Source organism: Nuphar pumila, chromosome 3, assembly GCF_984573655.1.
Source record: "Nuphar pumila chromosome 3, dmNupPumi1.hap1.1, whole genome shotgun sequence".
Taxonomy (NCBI): Eukaryota; Viridiplantae; Streptophyta; class Magnoliopsida; order Nymphaeales; family Nymphaeaceae; genus Nuphar; species Nuphar pumila.
In genome coordinates, this window is record NC_143251.1 from 111,474,324 (window position 1) to 111,495,072 (window position 20,749).

The 20,749-nt window shown below is 37.5% G+C and overlaps 1 protein-coding gene across 2 annotated transcripts in view; it reads right to left on the reverse strand.

Annotated features, from left to right (window-relative positions):
- The window catches only part of LOC149843304 (serine/threonine-protein kinase STY13-like), a 32,441-nt gene extending 11,692 nt beyond the window's left edge, over window positions 1-20,749 (reverse strand). Inside the window, exons 1-3 of one of the 2 annotated variants that reach the window (XM_089999711.1) lie at window positions 20,539-20,749; window positions 20,319-20,403; window positions 19,099-20,073 (exon numbers count right to left, since the gene is read on the reverse strand). In XM_089999711.1, the coding sequence (XP_089855837.1) occupies window positions 19,099-19,976 (878 nt within the window). In that variant the 5' untranslated portion in view covers window positions 19,977-20,073; window positions 20,319-20,403; window positions 20,539-20,749. The remainder of the gene's footprint in view (window positions 1-19,098; window positions 20,074-20,318; window positions 20,404-20,538) is intronic. The other variant, XM_089999712.1, reaches the window with a different exon arrangement.

Consider the following 20,749-nt stretch of genomic DNA (forward strand, 5'->3'; position numbering starts at 1 on the left):
TTAAGGGCATCCTTAGAAAAGCTGAAAAGCTATATGATATGAGCATATGATGCAAAATGCATGAGACATGATGTGATGTTATAGATATTTACACAAGCAAGAATTATATTATACTCTTTTTTGGATGATCATTTATGTTGTGCACTTATTAATTTACAAAAATTTACATATACTATAATTTTGTGTTTTTCAACTTTAAGGCATTAACTAGACATCAACTTTGCCTCCTCTTTCTTTCTTTCTTTTTCTTCATTTCAGTAAAGCAAGTGTTGCCCCTGGTAGATTCAAAACTGAGATCCTTTGGCCAAGAGTATCTCAAAACATCTGTCATATCCTATGTCACACGGACTCGGCTAGGGAGGCGCCGCACCCGAGTCGACACGCCCCGACACGAGCGCGGACACGGACATGGACACGGCCCGAACTCGATTAACGCCGAGTCGGACTCGGTCAACGAGTCGAGGCCGAGTCTGTCCTTGTTTTGGACTCAAACAATGTTGACCGAGTCCAAAAAATATCCATTTTTAGGGCAAAAAACAAAATTTTTTTATTATATATATATATATATATATTAAATATATATAACCAGACTGTGCAACTGCAACTGCACAATCACTGCATTGCACAGTCTGTGACTGTGCACAGTCACAGGCTGCATTGCACAGACTGTGCAACTGTTAACGTATACAGCAAGATATTTGGTAATCACTTGGAATGTTATCAACATCAAGACGCATGACCTTAGTCGTGTCCCCTAATGGGCTATAGCCGACTTATTATTGTTATATATATATATATATATTGTTATATATATATATATTGTTATATATATATATAGCCGAGTCCCCGTGTCCAAAATTTTTGAAATTGCGCCGCACCCGTGTCGCACCCGCACCCATGTGACATAGGTCATGTCTCATGTGTTTTATCTACATAGGCATAAGTCTTTGTAGTCAAAAGTGCCACCTAAGCGCCTAATTGGCTTAGGCATGGCCTACCGCCTAGACCTAAGCACGTAGGCAATAGGGCTTTTTTTATCCTCATTTTTCATTTCTTCATTTTTTTTCTTCCTCTATTTTTACATATATATGTATGTTTATCATTCTCATATTCATGTTTTATTTTATGTCTGAACTATTTATCGTATTGTATTTGCATGCATACTTGTTACTGGTCATGTATGCATAAATATAGTATACAATTGCATTATATATATATATATATATTTAATTCTTTGAATTTTTATAGTTCTCATATTCATGTTTTATTTTGTCTATCTCATTTTTGTTGATTAATTTTATGTTACATACATCTTTGTTATTAGTTTTTAACAATTTTGTATTTTTTTGTATTATTTTATTTCAGATATCAACTAGTCCCATGGCCCAGCACTTAGTCTCCGACTAGCCCTTTTAGGGGTCTACTGACCAGGGCTGACTAGTGCTTTTCATTACATGGCGTAAGTGCAACTGAGGAAAAAAACAGTTGTCCTCATCCCACATCTTTGCCAATCTGATATGCATGAGCCTATGAGCTGGAATAATGATCATTGAATACCTTGATTAGGAAGCCTGACAGTTCTGATTCATTAAATTTGTGTAGTAATGAAAATGATTTTATATGTAAACATTGCATAATAAAAAAATGAGATCTCTACCATTTTCAAATATATCTTTTGTCTCTAAAAAAAGTTTGAATTGGTGCATTCAAATGTACGAGGACCCGCACCCATCATGTCCAAAGGAGGCTACTTATATTATGTTATTTTTATTGATGACTTCACTAGATGTGTGAATAAAATTTCTTAGATTTAAATTGAATGTTTCCCACATTTCAAGGAATTTCATATTCTTGTTAAAAATCAATTTCAAAGTAATATTTCCATTTTTAGATCAGATTTGGAAGGTGAATTCATGTCCAAAGAGTTTCAATATTACCTAAAACAAAATAGGATTTCACATCAAAGATCTTATTCTAAGACCCCCCAACGAAATGGTCTTACGAAAAGAAAACATAGGCATATTATTGAAACTGCTAAGACTCTTTATTTTAAAAAATGTTTCTAAAAATTTTTGGGCCGAAGAAATCTTTATGTCTATATACTTGATTAATGGAATGTCATCTTTGTCTTTAAAGAATGTTTCTCCTATAGAAAAGTTGTTTAATATGATTCCCCATTTCAAAAGATTGAAAATTTTTGGATGCAAGTGTTTTGTCCTTGCACATGGAAATAATAAACTCTCCCTAAAAGCTATTGAATGTGCTTTTCTTAGATACAGTGAGAACAAAAAAAGATATAGGTGTTATGATTTTAAAAATGCTAAATTATATGTTTCCAGAAATGTTACCTTTTTGGAAGAAGAAAATGGTTTTGATAAAGAGAAACCTAAAGAGGAAGTAGATTACTCTTTCTTATTTGATCTTTTATCCAAGGAAATAAAGGAAGTGTCTATTTTGAATGATGATAATGCGGATAATAATGTCTAATGGCATGGATGGCAATGAATCACTTAAAAGCTCTAATAATGATTTTCATGTTTACACCTACCTTGTAAGTGAGGATGAACCATGTGCCTTAGAAAAAATATTCTCAAAATGTGTAATCAAATAAAAAAAAGAATAATAGAGAGCCTCTTATGGGCTTTACAAACACACAAAAGCGTGTAAACACAAGGATCACTTATGGGTCAAATACAAGCACACAAACACAACCCACAAATAGGCAAGAGAGTAAAAAATATAAATCTTATTGAGAATTATTGCTTGAGACAAGCATAAAGATACAAAGGGGAGTAATTCCCTATATATACACATAGGCAAGGCATAGAGCCACCGCGACCCTCCCCAACGGCTAGAAATAGAGCCGTTGGGGAGGTCCCAACGACTCTATTAACAAAATCCCATAATGCCCTTAGCTTTTAGCTAAAGGACATTATGTTAAATAACAAATAAAAAAAAAGATAAAAAGATTGATGTGCCCTAACAGGTAGAACCTATTAGAATGAAGAAAATGACAAAAATACCCCTAATGGGTATTACCTATATATATAGTCACTAGAGTATGAGAACTAGAAATATGGGCATTTCTAACACTTTTTTTGCAAATCCAACCATGCAGATGTTCTTGGCATGGTGAATTTGTTGGGCATCAACCATTGGATCGTGTATTTTCGATGGAAAATGTGATTTTTTAATGCTTGAATATTTATGAAGATTATGAGCCATTGATTTTAAAGCCTAAAAAATATCGTTTATGTATCAAAATCAGACCATTCAAGAGCGAGTTCTTACAAAACCAAGCATGCAGATCACATCTGTACGGTTAGATTCAAGAGAAAAGAACGGTTCATACATTAGTTGTCATATTTTCAGTTCTCGTATTCTAGTGATTATATATATATATATATATATATATATATATATAAGTCACATGGGTGCGGGTGCGGCACTTTCAAAAACCTTGGGTGCGGGGGTGCGGCAAAAACAAATTATATATATATGTGATTTGGTCGCTACCTACTTGTTCGAGCAACACTATTTATGTGAATGTGTAAAACCCACACCTTTTTTAGAGATTTTTTTTTACCCATGGCGGATCCGAATCGGACCCGGACCCGCCAGCCCGTTAGGGTTAAAACACGGAGGGGCGAGGGGTTTTTTTTAACCCTCTTCTTCCCCCCGTGCGCCACACTCCCCCCCTCCCTTTTCCCCTTCTGCTAAAAAGAGAAACCCCTTTGGGGTTTCACGTTTCACGCTCCCCCGAACCCCTTTAAAGGGAACGCAGAGGGGAGGGAGGGCTCTCACCCCTGCGCTCCTCCTTCTCTCCTCTCTCGCTCCCTGCGTGCGACGTCGGACGACACCGCCGCCCCCTCCTCTTCTAAGTATGCTCTCTCTCTGTCTTCTCTCCTTCTCTTCGTCTTCTTTTCTTCTTCATCTCTTTCCTCTTCTGTTTGCCGGAGGGCCGGCAGGAGGCCGGCGGCTCTCTGTCGTGCCCTCCCGCTCTCTCTATGCCTACCGAAGGGTCGACAGAGGATCGACTGTCGTGCCCTCCCACTCTCTCTGTGCCTACCGAAGGGTCGGCAGGGGACCCGCGGCCCCTTGTCGTGCCCTCCCGTCCTCTCTATCCACCGCCTGTATATGGCTTCGACAGGGGCAATCGCCCCTGCTATCGTTTGTTTGCCGACATGCAGAGGCACGCCCCTGATGCCGTGGGTCTTCCTAGCAAGCAGGGGCACGCCCCTGTTGTCGTTTGTCTTCCCGGCAAGCAGGGGCACGCCCCTGATGCCGCAGATTTTCCCATCAAGCAGGGTCATGCCCTTGCTGCCTTTGGTCTCTCGGTAGACAAAGCCATTTCATCGGGCAACTTTTTTATTTAAATCCAAAAAATGGACCAAAGACGCACCAGGTGCCGCACCCTCACGCCCACCCGCGTAGCATCGACGCGGGTGCGGCACCTGTCTGGCCGATTCCCCGTGACATATATATATATATATATATATATATATATATATATATATATATATATATATATATATATATATATATATATACAAACTTAACAAGATGAACCCATAGGTGAACCCAATCCATCTTTGGAAGAACCTAGCCTTAGGAAATCTCAAAGGCTTTCAAAACGACGAAATTGATTTGTATCATATGAATTATTCTCACCCAATTTTCGGGCTTGCCTAATGTCTATCCATTCTTATTATGAACCTTCTAACTATAGTGAAGCCAAAGTCCACACTCAATGGGTAAAAGCAATGAAACTTGAACTAGATGCCCTTCATAAAGTCAACACATGTAAAATAGTAAATCTAACTTTAGGAAAGAAGGTCATAAGTTGTAGGCGGGTATTTAAAGTGAAAACTATGAGTGATAGGTCTCTTGAAAGATACAAGGCTAGGTTAATTGCCAAAGGATACTCACTAGGATGACTAGTGTTAGAACCGTAATAGTCGTAGCTTCTATAAAAAAAATGGCATATCTATCAATTAGATGTAAAAAATGTCATTCTTAACGAAGAACTTAATGAAAAGGTTAACATGGATCCTCCTTCAGGGTTTGATATTGAGAAAGGCAAGGTGCTCAAACTTAAGAAAGCTTTGTATGGTCTCAAATAGGTGCCTAAGGCTTGATATGATCGTTTTAGTAAGGTAATGACATAATTATTTTGTTTCATGTAATATTGACATTGCTCTCTTTGTTAAAAATGCACGAACAAGTATAATTATTTTATTATTATATGTTGATGATAAGATTATCACTAGTAGTGATAAGAAGGGCATAGATGATATTAAAAAAAATTTAAAAGAACAATTTAATATGTCGGACCTTGGTTTCTTGAGGTATTTCTTGAAGTTGTGTACTCCTTAAGAGGATATGTAATATCTCAAATGAAATTGACATCTAAAATAATTGTTAAACAAGGTCTGATTGATGAAAATGTAGTAGATACTCCTGAGATTATCAATGCAAAAATGAGGGTCAATGATGTTACTCCTTTAGAAGATTCTACTCATTATCGTCAATTAATTGGATCCTTCACGTACTTATCCATCCCTCAACCCGACATGAATGCTATTATGAGAATTATTAGATATTTGAAGGGCACCATAACTAAAAGGCTTTTCTTATCCTCATCTTTATCTTTAAACTTAATTGCCTATACTGATTTAGATTGAAGAGGCAATCCTAATGATCGTATTTCTACTATAGGTTATTGGATTGCGACAACCAAAGTGTCATACGTTGCAAGCAACCACACCTTCCACGAGCGCACAAAGCATGTAAAGATGGATTGCCACTATGTTCGAGAAGAATTCCTTAAAGAAACCATAGAGTTCCCATACATGATATCAACATCGAAACTTGTCGACTTCATCAAATCCTTGTCGTCACCTTGTTTTTCTTTTCTCCTTGGCAAACTTTTGGTCATTCTACCGTTAGTTTGTTTCTCCTAGGCAAACTTTTGGCAAACTTAAATAATATATGTTGTTATTTTTTTTCTTTTATGTATATACATTCATATGTATATATGTGCACTCAAATGTATATATATCCCCCTTTAGAATGTATTTTAGGATCTAATGTATATTTTTTATTATTATGTTTTATGTATTTTAATGGCATTTTTGTCCTTTTCCTTCTAGCCATCGGGTTGGTCCAACGACTAGCTCAACTAGCCATTGGACTAGCCCAATGGCTAGTTGAGTCTATTCTTACCTCCTTTTCTATGTCACATGGGTGCGGGTGCGGGTGCAGCACTTTCAAAAAACTTGGGTGCGGGGGTGCGGCAAATATATATATATATATATATATATAGGATTTAAAAAAACTAGGATTTAAAAAAATTGGGTCGGACCTAGGTCGGGTCTGACCCAAACTAGATATCCCACCCCGTGCTTTTATAAAGCAACAGAGGGGTTAGGATTTTCTCATTCGAGAAAACCCTCCCCACCTTCGCCGCCTGCCCTGGTCCCTCCTCTCGTCCGACCTCCAGTCGTAGGCCGACCGATAGCCTCCTCCCCTGTGCTCGTCCCTCTCCCTCTCTGTTACCCTCTCCTACCCCTCGGTTTCCCTCCCTCTCGAGCTCCCTCAGTCACCGGAACCCCGACGAGCCCCACCGCTTGTTTCTCCCTCTCTCTCACGACGTTTTTTCGACAATTGATCCCCCTCCCGCGGGCACCCTGTTCGCCGGCGACTTGAGCGCCCTCCGTGGCCTTCTCAAGTAAACCCCCCTCCCCCCGAGTCTTCTTCTCTCTTCTCCTTCTCCCTCGACCCTCCTGTTCTCAGGTCGGTGGACCAGAGCCACCATCGTGGTGGCTCTGGGTCTGCCAGGGAGAGCGGTGCTGAGCACCTCCCCTCCCTCGACCCTCATTTTTTTTGTTCAAAAAATGTACACAAATGACCTTGGGTGCGTTGACCGCACCCAGGGTCCCGTTGACCGCATCGGGTGCCGCACCTATGTCGTGTCGACGTGGGTGAGGCACCCAGTTAGCCGAGTCCTTGTGACTTAGCTCCTTTTGTGTATATATATAGGGGACTATCCCCCTCTTGTATCATATGCTTCTCTTTAGCATTTAAATTAATAAAAATATTTTATTTTATTTTTTTGTGTTTCATGCCCCTTTAGTGGGTTGTAAGTGTGCTGCTTATTGTGATTTTGTTGAAAAGACATCATCATTTCACGCCTGGGTCTGGATATCAAGATCCAGACCCAATTCGTTTTATTTATTAAAACACGTGCTCATTAATGGCATGCTATAATTTTAGTACATTATGTAATGGGTATTTTCGTACCCTAATGATTCATTAATGACATGTTATAATTTTAGTATATTATGTAATGGGTATTTTCGTACCCTAATGATTGAATCTGTGTATACTTAATGTGAAGCAAAAACCGCAAACCTTATTGGGGTTTCTTCTGCAGCCATCAGAGCTTCTCTCTCCTCTCTTGTCGTTTTCTCACATGGTATCGGAGCATTGATCCTCTCCAACGTCTTCTTCCAAGGTATTCTCGATTTCTTATTCTTTCTGAATCTCTTGAATCTGTCAGCCAACGTATTCTTGCTTGCTATTTCTTACTCGTCAACGTATTCTTTTTCCCTATTTCTAAAATCTGCATCTAAATCTTTGCATTTTTCGAAAAGAAAAACACGTTACACCCAAATAACGTGTTTCTGTCTCGGGTCTGCCAAAAAAAAAAGGGGGGGGGGGGGGGGGAGGGAAGGGGGCGGTCAGGCAGCCGAGTTCTCTGAAACTTCGTATTGGTTCTGACTTTTATTTCTGAAATTCTATTTTGCTTTCGCCTTCAATCGCCTATGGATTCTTTTTCTTCTTCTCAATCTGGCCTTTCTTCCAATTTTCTTAGCCAACTTGTATCTGAAAAACTAAACTCCAATTTTCTCACCTGGAAAAGACAAATCATCCCATTCATAAGAAGTCAGGATCTTTCTGGACATCTAGATGGCTCTGTTTCTGTTCCTCAAGAGTTCATATCACAAGATAGCAAGACTGGGGAGGGTGACACTTCCATTACTTTTGTCAGAAATCCAGAATATATATCTTGCATGAAGCGAGATCAGGCTTTGGTTGCCTGCATTACTTCTACCCTGTCACAGGAGGTGCTTATGGCAATCCCAGATGACTGCACAACTATGCAGTTATGGCATCGTCTTGTTCAGACGTATTCTCAAGTTTCTCAGGTTAGAGTTTTATTTTTAAAGAAAGTATTTCAAATGCTAAGAAAGGACTCCATGATTATCAAGGAGTACTTAAACAAAATGAAAATTAACACATATCAGTTGGCCATCGTGTGTTGCGCGGTCAGTGAGAAAGATATGGTGCAACAAACTTTGAGCGGGTTGGAACCCGATTATCATATGATGGTTACTTTCTTGTTGTGTTTGTTAGACTTACCTACATTTGAAGATCTTCGTGCTAAGCTCTTACAATATGAGATGACTTTGAAAGGATTCTCCGAAAATAATTGCAATCCCATTGGAGCCCACGACATTCTTGCCACAGGAGTTACCTATGGTCGAGGACGTGGCAGGTATGAATCTCGATAAAGGGGAGGTCAAGAGAGGAATGGACACGGAGCTCGTGGAATATTACCTACTCTCAGTATGCCTCCTAATCTGCAAAGGCAAAGGACAATACCTACCTGCTTTCTCTGTAATAAAAGAGAGCACATCAAGGCAAATTGTTGGTTTAACCCACAAAATAGAGGAAAGCAATTAGAGATAAGAAAGGGAACAAATACATTGAAGAATAGTGAAGTCAAAGAATTGTTATTATCTGCCTTGTCTAAATTAAATATCAAACAGAATGATCAAGACACTTGGTATGTTGATTCTGGTACAGTCACTCATGTCATTGGTGATGCTGGTAAGCTTCCAAATCTTGTTCCTTATGTTGGTAGAAATAGTATAGTCACTGGAGGTGGGTCTCACCATCATATTTCGCACATTGGAAATTTTGTAATTGCTATGTCAAACTCTTCTCTTGCTCTTTCAAATGTCATTCATGCTTCTAATATCAAGAAAAATATTGTTTGTCTCTAAGCTTGTAGATGACATTAATGCTTCAGTCGAGTTTACTCCTTTTTCTGTTTGTGTTAAGGACCTTCACACGAGAGAAACGTTCGCTGAAGGAAAACAACAAGAAAATATGTATGTGTTCCAAGAGAATCCTTCCTCTCGTGTTCAGCCTGTTGACTCCATCTTGAAGCTCACATCATCATATTCAGTTCCCCCCTGACAGTGTTTTTAATCTTTCTGAATGTATTGAGCCAAATCTTTGGCATGGTCGTTTGGGTCATTGCAGTAGTCGTTTTATTGATAAGCTTGTTTCAAGTAGTCTTATTCCCAAGTCAAGTCTAAATTTAAGTGTCGACAATAAAAAATGTTCTAGTTGTCTTCGGTGTAAGAGTCATGTTCTTTCTTTTCATTCCATTAATAAAAGAGCTTCAATACCATTTGAGATTATATGTTCTGATGTTTGGGGTCCGACTCCAATTTCATACATGTCTCGCACTAGATATTATCTCATCCTTGTTGATAGCTATTCTCGATATACATGGATCTTCTTTATGAAAAGTAAATCTGAAACCTTCAAGTTATTTCGAAACTTTCATTCCTTTGTTCAAAATCAATTCTCTGAGAATATCATTTGTTTCCAATGTGATGGAGGGGATGAATTCTTTTTAAACGACTTTATTAGTTTCCTCTAGACAAATGGGATAAGTAGGCAGGTGTCTTGCCCTCATACACCTCAACAGAATGGGATTGTTGAACGAAAGCATCGACATATTGTCGAGAGTGCAATGAGCATGATGCATGATAGTAATCTTCCAGTTACCTTCTGGACAGAGGTCTTTCATACAACAGTCTATGTCATAAATCGATTGCCCATGAACATCTTGGAAAACAAATCACCCTATTTCTCTTTGCATGGTGTGCATCCAAGTTATCATGATTTGCGTGTATTCGGGTGTGTATGTTATGTTCATGTTGACAGTTCAATGTGGCACAAGTTTCAGGATAAGGCCTTAAAGTGCAGATTCGTTGAGTACGCTGATGAATACAAAGGCTACAGATGCTATGATCCCGTGAGTAAGCGCATCAAAATATCCAAAAATGTTGTGTTTGACGAATCAAATTTTGGTCATAATGCTACCACTTCTCCTGAAATTAAAGTTTATCACCCTTGGTTGAACTCAGATCTCTTTTCTAGTATTGATGATGCTTGTTCCTTTGAATGTAATAAAAGAGATGAGGAAAATGTATCTACTGCTGAGCAAAGAACTCAGAAAAGTGTGATTTCTGAGCTACTATCGGCCCCCGAAAGGTATAAAGGCATTGTTTACTCTCAACGTGAGAAGGAGATACCTCTCAACTCTAATTAGGAGCAGAATTCTCCTTCTGTTTCCACTCAATCACCTGTTCACAGAAGGTCTACCCGATCTCGACATTCAATTGATAGGTGGGTTAGTTATGAGAACTTCAAGATGGATTTTCAACTCTTTTTAGCCTCTTTGGGCAAGGAAGATCAACCCACAACATTTTATCAAGCAATAAATTCTAAGAGATGGATTGAAGCTATGAACGAAGAAATGAAGGCTCTTCATGAATATGGCAATTGGGATATTGTTCTCAGACCACACAATCAAAATGTGGTTGGGTCAAAGTGGGTGTATAAGATAAAGTATAAGCCAGGGTTAGGCTGGTTGCCAAGGGCTTCACACAGGAGCAAGGACAAGACTATGATGAGACTTTCAGTCCGATCATAAAAATGGGTACTATTCGCATCATACTATCATTGGTTGTTGAGCACCAGTGGACTCTCAGCCAACTGGATGTGAAAAATGTGTTTCTACATGAAACTCTAAAGAAGGAAGTATACAAGGAGCAGCCCACTGGGTATGCAGGAGGAAACTATAAAGAATATGTGTGCAAGTTAAAGAGAGCTATATATGGTCTGAAGCAGACATCTCGATCTTGGTTTGACAGTTTTTCGCTTGAAGTAGAAAAATATGGTTTTATTCAGTCTGTACTTGACCATTCTCTTTTAATATTCAAATGCAAAGATATAGTTACCCTGTTATTGATATATATTGATGACATTATCATTATGGGTAACTCTAATGAACATATTGAACAAGTTAAAGAACTTCTGAACCATAGATTCAAGATGAAGGATCTTGGTAAACTGTGATACTTTCTTGGAGTAGAAGTTGACAGGACTCCTGAAGGCATGACACTTACTCAACATAAGTATACCGTTGATGTTCTTAACAAGACAGGTATGACAGATTGCAAGCCTCTAAGCACACCCAGTGTACTTCATCAGAAACTCAGTTCCCAAGATGGAGATATGTATGAGGACCCTACAGGATATCGCAGGGTACTAGGAATGCTTCAGTATCTTACCTTCACTCGGCTTGACATTGCCCATTTTGTCAATCAGGTATCTCAGTTCATGCATCAACCGCATATGGAGAATATGGAAGTTGTTAAACGCATTCTTCGATACTTGAAGGGAACTATTGAAGATGGTCTTCTGTACAGAAAGAGTATGCATGGTCATCACATGCATAAACTTCTTACTTACACAGATGCAGACTGGGCAGAAGATCCAGATGAGCGTAGGTCAGTCTCAGGATACTGCGTTTTTATTGTCCTAAATCTTGTCTCCTGGAGCAGTAGGAAACAAAAGCAGTAGGAAACAAAAGGCCATAGCCAGGTCAAGCAAAGAAACTGAATATAGATCGATGGCAGCTGCTACAGCCGAAGTAACATGGATCAGACACCTGTTGACGAAAGTAGGAGAATCGATTTTTAAAAGCACTCTCTTGTGTGACAATCAAAGTGCTATCAATATGTCATTCAATCCTATCTACCACAAATTGTGCCAAGCATATTGAAATTGATCAACATTTTGTAAGACAGAAGGTCGAAGAAAAGGAAATTGAACTAGAATACGTTCGAACTGCTGATCAAGTTGCTGACTTGTTTACAAAAGGACTTATCAAGGACAGATTTTGGATGTTGCAAGTTGTTCATGGTTCAAAACCATGTACAACTTGAGAGAGGGTGAAAAGACGTCATCATTTCACGACTGGGTCTAGATCTCAGGATCCAAACCCAATTCGTTTTATTTATTAAAACACATGCTCATTAATGGCATGTTGTAATTTTAGTATATTATGTAATGGGTATTTTCGTACCCTAATGACTGAATCTGTGTATACTTAATGTGAAGCAAAAACTGCAGACCCTATTGGAGTTTCTTCTGCAGCCATCAGAGCTTCTCTCTCCTCTCTCGTCGTTTTTGCACACTTGTATCATCCCTTGGTGGCTCTTTTGTAATGCCTTAAGTGGTTGTGTTTGTGTGCTCTCTTGTATGTGTGTAGCCCTTAGTGGTTTTTACATTGTGCACTCTCTTGTAATGGCAACCATAATAGTTAAAAAATATTTATCCACCAACTGCAAGGAAAAATTTGGTATGTAGATACCAAAATATTTATAGGATTTCCGTATTCTGTGACAATCAATCAAATCAGGATTTTCCTAGACTTTTCGCTGATGGCATGCACATCCGTACATACAACTAAAATGCTAACAGTTGCAGATTCAATTAGTATAAAATATAAATAGAAATCATACTATAGATATGGTCTAAAGCATGGGAATTCAATATTCAATCAAAACAACCATATCAAAATAAGTTGTTAGCTCTTCATTACATGTGCTTTGAGACATTAACATGCTCTTTCTGAAATATGGAAGTAATCTTAAAATAGAACTAAGAAGATCTGACCACCATCACCATTGCAATCTCAAGGTCAAGTTTTTGGAGACTTGAACTCAAGATCAATTCCGCCTAATAATGAATTATTGAAAAATAACATTTTTCAAGACTTATAATCAGACAAATCAAAGGGAAGACCCACAAGACTGAAACCACAACCTCTTGAATGAGAGTGAGCTCAGGTAATCAATTTTTTTCCTGAGCTCATGAGTAACTCCGTTCATTTTCCACTCCTATGCAAAAAATAACATTATGGAATAGAAAATCATTGCAGCATGATATGATGTATGTGAGTGAATGGATTCAGGTGCATAAAGTCAATGGTTGGTAGGTAGGAGTTACGGGACAATGATGTGATGTATAATCATGTCAAGAGTCAAGATGCATGTCAGATGACAAATATGCATGCATCATGCAAGTTGTGTTACCAATAAAGTCCATATGCATAAAGGACATAATAACGCGCATGTGCTTGAAGGTGCAACAACCCTGAGAACATGGATTAAGTTTCACGTTTTCCCGAGTTAATTCTCATCAAACTAAATTATTCAACTAATTAGCAACAAGCAAATACAAAACTGATATGTTAAGCGTTTGAGGGCTAGAAATATTAACATTTAAAGGGTACATGCAATGCCAATCTTTCTATATCTAGGAAAATAATTGCACCCAAGGAAAAACTTGTAAACTTTTTTCAATTTTGGAAAAGAAAAATTAATTTTTTTAATTTGTATATGTAATAATGGATGATTTGTCCCATTTAATGCATCTAAAACAACAGCAAGCATTCTATAAAGTAGATTTTGTTACTCGAGTTTGCCTAAATGCCCTTGTGAATGATTACCATTTTTGTTAAAAAAGTTTGCATATTTACTAAGGACGATCATCGGGATCATTTTTTACTGTTTTGAATGGGCCTCACAAACAGTAAAATGAGACAGCGTTGTTTGGTGTTTTTTGCGGGAAAGAAATCCCCCAAAACACAGTAAGAAGTCAGACCTCAAGGGTCCAACTTTTTATCATTGGTGGATAAAACATCGGTGTTTTCAAACGCATGCTAATTGGCATAGACCTTTCGTCTTAAACCCATACAAGCGCAATAAAGTTGGTGGTAAATAAGCAGCTTTAAAGGAAGTTTTAAGAATTTCGGTTGCAAATTCAATGAAATATTGCAAAAGGAGTCTTTAGCAGTAAAAAACAGTGTTCTAAGTATCTTATTGTATCGTACGACGATACAATATGTTTCGTATCGTTACTTTTGGGTTTTGTGATACGATACAGATTTGTATCGCGATACGAGTGTGTATCGTACATGTATCGGGTGTATTGTAAAATACACCCTTGTATCATGTCGTATCGTACGATACACCTTCGATACTTTAAAAAGGCCAAAAGTCAGTTTTTCATTTTGGGTTTTAAATATCTTTTCAGGGTCGACTTCTCCATTTGTCTAGAGGCCATTAGAAGTGCATTTCCACCATTTTTTCACCCAAAGAAATGGGTTAAGGTAAAAAAAGTGCATTTTCACTCAAGAAAATAGGTTAAGGTAAAAAATATTTATTATGAGTAAAATTACAAAGCTACTCTCCAAAAAAAAATTGCCTAGGAGGCGTTGCCCCCTACAACCCCCTACCGCGAAAATTAAAGATTTATATAAAGGTAGAAATCAAGCTCCACACTCCTCCAACAAAGATGGCATAAGATGATCCGGCATGGCGATGTTTGATGATGTCTTGTGCAACTCATAAAGACATAAATGCTTCATATGTGATTTTATGGTTGTATTTCGTACAATTCATCATTGTTTCATGTGATGTGATTTTTTTTAGAATTTTTACTATTTTTTCTAATGTTTCTTGAATTTCTAGAAAATTTGGAAAAAATTTATTAAAAATTTACGATACGATATAATACGGTCTTAATTTAGGCCCGACCGATACGGATAACGATACGATACTTACAACCTTGGTAAAAAGTTTAAGATGAAGCTTTCCAATGTGTCTGTGGTGTTAATAGACCTTCATAGCATGAGCATCCTAGGTATTGTGTACATGTCCACCTGCAACATGATGTTAGTAGCCCTTGCATGCTATGGACATTTGTGCTTAAGCAGATCATGCCTTTTACATATTAGTCCAACATGGTGCCACCTAAAAATCAAATATTCAATCTCCCACAATAAAAAATCCACTTGTCACCCATTAAATGATTAATCATGGCTCACACTAAGGATTTTTATTGCTCAAGAAAAAATTAATCTGGCAACTCGAGTAAAGAATGTTTGAATTAGTCTCTATGCCATGTCAAAAGCATGCCAATTTCTTGACAATTATAGCAGATGACACTTGCATGAATGTTCCATTTTCATGTATAGTTATGCACCTACTAAGTACAACCATGTTAAGAGACCTTAATCATAAGGCTAGAGGATAACACGAAACAAGAGAAACAATGGTAGAATAGTATGATACAAATACCAGCTTGTCTTGAACAGAGTTACCGGAGGCATCTTAAGTAGATGGAAGTGCGCTTCCTAGAAGCTCAGTTCATAAGCAGGATAATCAATGCTTCCAGAGCTTGGTGGGAATCTCAATTCTTCCATGCTTCTCATACGCTTTCCTGCATGCTGTGTATATGCTTCTCTCACACTTTTTTCCATATATTTCATATGCTTTTTCTCATGCTTTCCACTCACTTCCCATGCGCTTTCTCTAAACGGGTAATCATCCATTTTAGATTTTGACAAAAAATAAATTTTTATGTTAAGAACTGTGAAATTTCACAGTCATTATTATTTTAGTTTTTATTTGCTTTCTGCTTGATTCTGATTTCACTTCCCATTCTATTCCCATATCACTTCCTTTTCATTCTCGGTTCACTTTCAAATTGATTTCTCACTTCTTGTTTCCTATAAATTAAAATGTTTAGCTTCTCAATTCCACTTCCGGTATCATTTCCCGCTTTCGCTTCCTGGTATGGCAACCTTGGTCTTGAATATCATTATTCCTGCTTTAACTTTCAACATATAATAGGACCAAATGCTTCCAACAAGTTTTTTTCCCCAATCTTCACAAATTCTCAATATCTCCAACATTAATGTTGCAAAGATCTTTCTCAATGTCTTATCTTTAAGAGATTTGTGACTAAACCTTCTCTATTAGTGGGGATTTACTTCATGGGAACTTAACTGCCTGTACACTGCATGCACACCTTATTACTTGGAAAGAACTGTTTTTTATTGGTTGATATTCTTTGCACCATAAGTATAATACAACCATTTTTTTTCTCAAGCATCCAAAAAATCCACCCCTTATGTTGTCCTTCTTAGTGATTCATGATTGTATATTCCTTTTTAGTGGTGATTTATGATAAACTCAGAAAGTAACTTCTTAGGAAATTTAACGTCACAGGACTTCATGCATGCAGATCTTATTACCTGGAAATGAAACTATATTGGTTGGTTAATCTTCTTTGCAGTATGCAGTGATATAAATATCTACCATCTGTTGTAATCATATAAGTTTCATGGAGTCGGTTATTTTTCAAGAGAATAAAAGAAAAAGTACGGACTAGTTGTTAGCATTTCCTACCATCTCGGCATTATTTTTTTCCTTCTTACTTTTATTGATCACTCATCTTTACCATTTTTGTAATTTGTTCTAACCATTAGTTATAGCCAGTATAATTAAAGAAAAGAAACTTTTCAACTCCCGTATCATTTCTCCATTGCCAAAAAAGCACAACTTGGCATCTAGAGGTCCTTATTTTATTTATTAGATAGGCATGAATTTATTTAAATTATGCTAACTTAAAAGCAATATAAAAAGAAACAGTACACCAAATGTCACCTCACTATGCTATGCCAAACTCCAGTGTCCTATCTTTCACTGGAGATGTTATATGAAATGTGGCACATCCATTAACTCCAAAAGTTTATATCTTAAGAAGAAAATTTAGCAAAATAACGTCAAATGAATTAATATCAATACAACCAAAATCAACAACTTTTTTAAGCTCTAAAACTTGATTCATAAAGGAAATCATTGTCATAGATATCACCAATATTTTAAAAACATAACAATATTTGTTGTTATACTATACAAAACAAGTTAAAATGTAAAATATCAGGATACTTTTTATATTATCATGGCAAATTTCAGAGTGCTTTCTATTTTATTTACTTTCTATCAGTCTCACATATCAGAATTGGCTATATCTCAATGAGGCAGTTTCTTGGGATATTATAAGACTATAAAAAAAGTCCTGAAGAAATCCTGGCATTTAAAAATGCAGACATATAGAATAACAAAAAAAAAGGAGACTGTACCAGGTCAGAGGCATCTCTGACTGTACATGGATGCCGTTCATCCATTAGATGAACAGCGGCCCAAACACCACCATTTTTCCTTGTTTCTCAACCATTCATTTTTTTGTGCTTTAGATGCCACCATCTGCAAGAAGAATGGCTCTGAAAATTTTGTGGGACCCACCTAAGAGGTAAACTATCCACCCATGGTGTTTGGGTTGTCGTTCATCAAATGGATGAATGGCATCCAAGGCACCTCTGACCTAATCCCGTCTCCACAAAAAATAAGAAAGGAATATATTTAAGGAATGTTTTAAAAGAAAAGGTAAAAGAGTTTTGAAAATATAAGCAAAATAAGGATTAAGAAAAGAATCTTATTTAAAATAAAAAATAAAAAAGTTAAAAGTGTTGAAAATATTGTGATAATATCACATCACCGTAGGAAAATTACATTTTACCTTTCAACTTGATTTCTTAATATGAAAAGATAATCTCACTTCAACATATTGATAAGATCTACAATTTTCTCTATGGTTTAAATATGATTGTTGTCTAATTTTTATTCTTTATTTTGCAATTTTTTTTTTACTTTTTCTTTATGCGTTTGCAAAAGAAAAAATCAAAACCTACTTGCTTCTTTCTTTTTATATCATTTTATTATAAGTTTAATCTTTCCCAAAAACCGAGAATTCCAAAGCTTGAGGAAAACATGTAATACCATGAGAAATTTCCTTGTCCAGATCATAGTCACTGATATCGCTGATATTTTGAAAATATGGTGATATTATCAATTTTTCAAGGTCAGCTGATATTTTCCTGAGATTTTCAAAATATCGCCAAAACCTAAAATATTGCAATATTTTCTTGAGATATTACTGAGATCTTCGAAAAAAACATCTTTTTCATATATTTTAAGTATCTTTTTTTGTTTATTTTATATTTTAAAACCTTTTCTAATTGTTTCTTTATATTTTTGCAAGAAAAATACTATAAAACCTATTATTTCTTTTCTTTTTATTATTCATAGCTTCAGAGATTTTCCTGAGAAAAAAAAAAATTGAAAATGTCTTTGAGAAAAACCCTTGCTGGGAAATTACCTTGAAGACTCCTGGTGACTATGGGGAAAACCCATAAACCCTATCATGTACTAACCTAAGGAAAATCCAAAAAATAAAAAGTGAAACTCATAAATAATAAAAGGAAGAAGCAAAGAAAAAACTCAATATGAAATAAAAAAGTGTATGGACAATCGGGTATAATATTTTTTTCTGTTTCTCTAAAATCAGAATGTTGTAATGCTCAACATTGTAGGTTCAAGACTTAGTAATGTCTGTACATCACTTATTCTAATGCTGTCATTTGGAAGATAGATCAAGACACACACACACACACACACACACACACACACACACACACATAGAGAGAGAGAGAGAGAGCTATCCTAAGTTTTCTAGCTTGTTTTCCCCTTATGTTTTGGTTATAGGCTAAAACTGTCAGACAGACCCAATGGCATGTCATAGTTTGAAGACAAAATTTGTGTTCTTTCTATCACAACTATTCATTGTGGGATGCAAAACTCCATCTTTCTAAGCGAAAACACCATCCTTAAAGTCATAAAATCAGGTAGGCCAGAAATCCAATTTTCACCTTTTTGCCAACAAAGATAGATAACAACTACTTAACGCCAAACAAAATGTACTTACAAGAAGCTTGAGTTGGTTCAACAAAGGGGCATGAAAAAGCAAAGAATGGAGAAAACAGTGTACTTTAATTAATAAATTACCATGGCACTGACCAACATCCTAATTGCATGGCCTAAGAATGCAATAAATTGGCTTAGAGTCAAGATAAATAAGCAGCTGCTATGATATTGGTGATCTAACATAGCGTCCAACATTTAAAATGTACTTAGGGAACATGTAATGCCAACATCCAAGCTATCAGAAAACAAACAACATCAATTTTCCACTTACGGTGCCATCCATCGGTATGTCCCAGTCTCAGGAGTCATCCCATCAGTCTGGACCTCAATTCTCGCAACCCCAAAATCTGCAATTTTGATTGATCTGCCGGTAGCTATCAAGAGGTTGTCTGACTTGAGATCCCGGTGTATAAATCCCAAGCCATGCACATATGCCATTCCCCTGGCTACATCCAGTGCCTGCTGAACTGCTATCTTCAAAGGCACAGACCTGTTCTGCCTCTTCATCAAGAACTGCCTGACTGACCCTCCCTTCGCATACTCAGTCACGATACACCAAACCATCGGTTTTCTACATGCCCCAATAAATCTCACGATATTTGGGTGCCTTAGAGTCGCCAACATCATTACCTCCTGAGTGAACTGCTGCTCCATCAACTGTGCTTTCTCCTGGCTATTCCCTGGCCTCTCCAATATCTTAATTGCCACATCTTCACCATTATAGGTACCCCTGTAAAGCTTCCCAAATGCTCCTTGAGCGAAGGCGGTACCCATACTAAGCTTACTCAAATCAATTGTCCATTCGTCGTACTGATCCAGCCCTTGAGTAGGGTACCGACTGTCCATCAGCGCGCGTGCCAATGCGTCCTCTGCAAGTGTGTGGGAGACCATACCAGGCCTAAGAACACTGTGACCAACCGACCCATTCGTGCCGGTAATGCTCGGGTAAGTTGCAATCATGTTCGTCGTTAGCGGGGTGTTCGAGCCAACACTGCTGTCGGTCATGGACATCGATAGCGAACCACCAGCATTGATCATATGCAAACTGCCCATGCTATCCACTGACATATGTGAACCCTCTTCCAGCCGCAGGTAGTCGAAGAAATTGTCATTGTTTCCAATACCCCCAAATTTAGAACCCTCCACCATTTTCTTCTATGTATTCCTTCTTTTCCGCAAACTAGCAAATTAAAGAACGCGTTTTTTCAGCATCTGATACCTTTTATAGACACCCAACAGGGAAACCCTACCCACCAAAACAACAAATAAAGAAAAGACCGCAAATAACTCATCAGTAGAGTAATGAAGTGCTCTCTCAAGCAGCATGAACTAGATTCCAAACTCTGAAACAAAGAAATGTCACAGTTCTCTCAGGAAAATGAGAAGCAAAATTCAAGTAGATACAGAAAAAACTACCAAAGAAGAAGAAAAAATGTAATAATTACTGAGAATAAAAGAAGAGAAATTCATCAACCAAGCCGAAATTTTTACCGATATCAGAATCTTTCCTCCTCCCGCTTTCCCCTCAAAGATCATGATCGCCACGCTTCATCTTCATCAATCTCTTAACCCCAACCTAAAATTCCAAGAAACCCACGACCAGAATCAAGAGGAATCAAAACCCCAAACAACCACCAAAATTTTCTACCCAAATGGCGCAAAAGAAGGAAGAAAAAACAACGAAATAAGGATAGGAAAACGCTCGACTTACAGAGAGAAGACGGGAAAAAGAATTCCTCGTCGATCGGCGGAAGAGGGCGGCGATTTGAAAGAAGAAGGAGGAGGGAGGTGGGGGAGTTATGGATTTTTAGGGATTTAGGGTTTTCCCCCTCCACTCGCCTTCCTCGATGTGTGGGACTCTCTCTCTCTCTCTCTCTCTCTCTCTCGTCTTGGGGCTGGTAAACACGGAGACGGGGAAGACC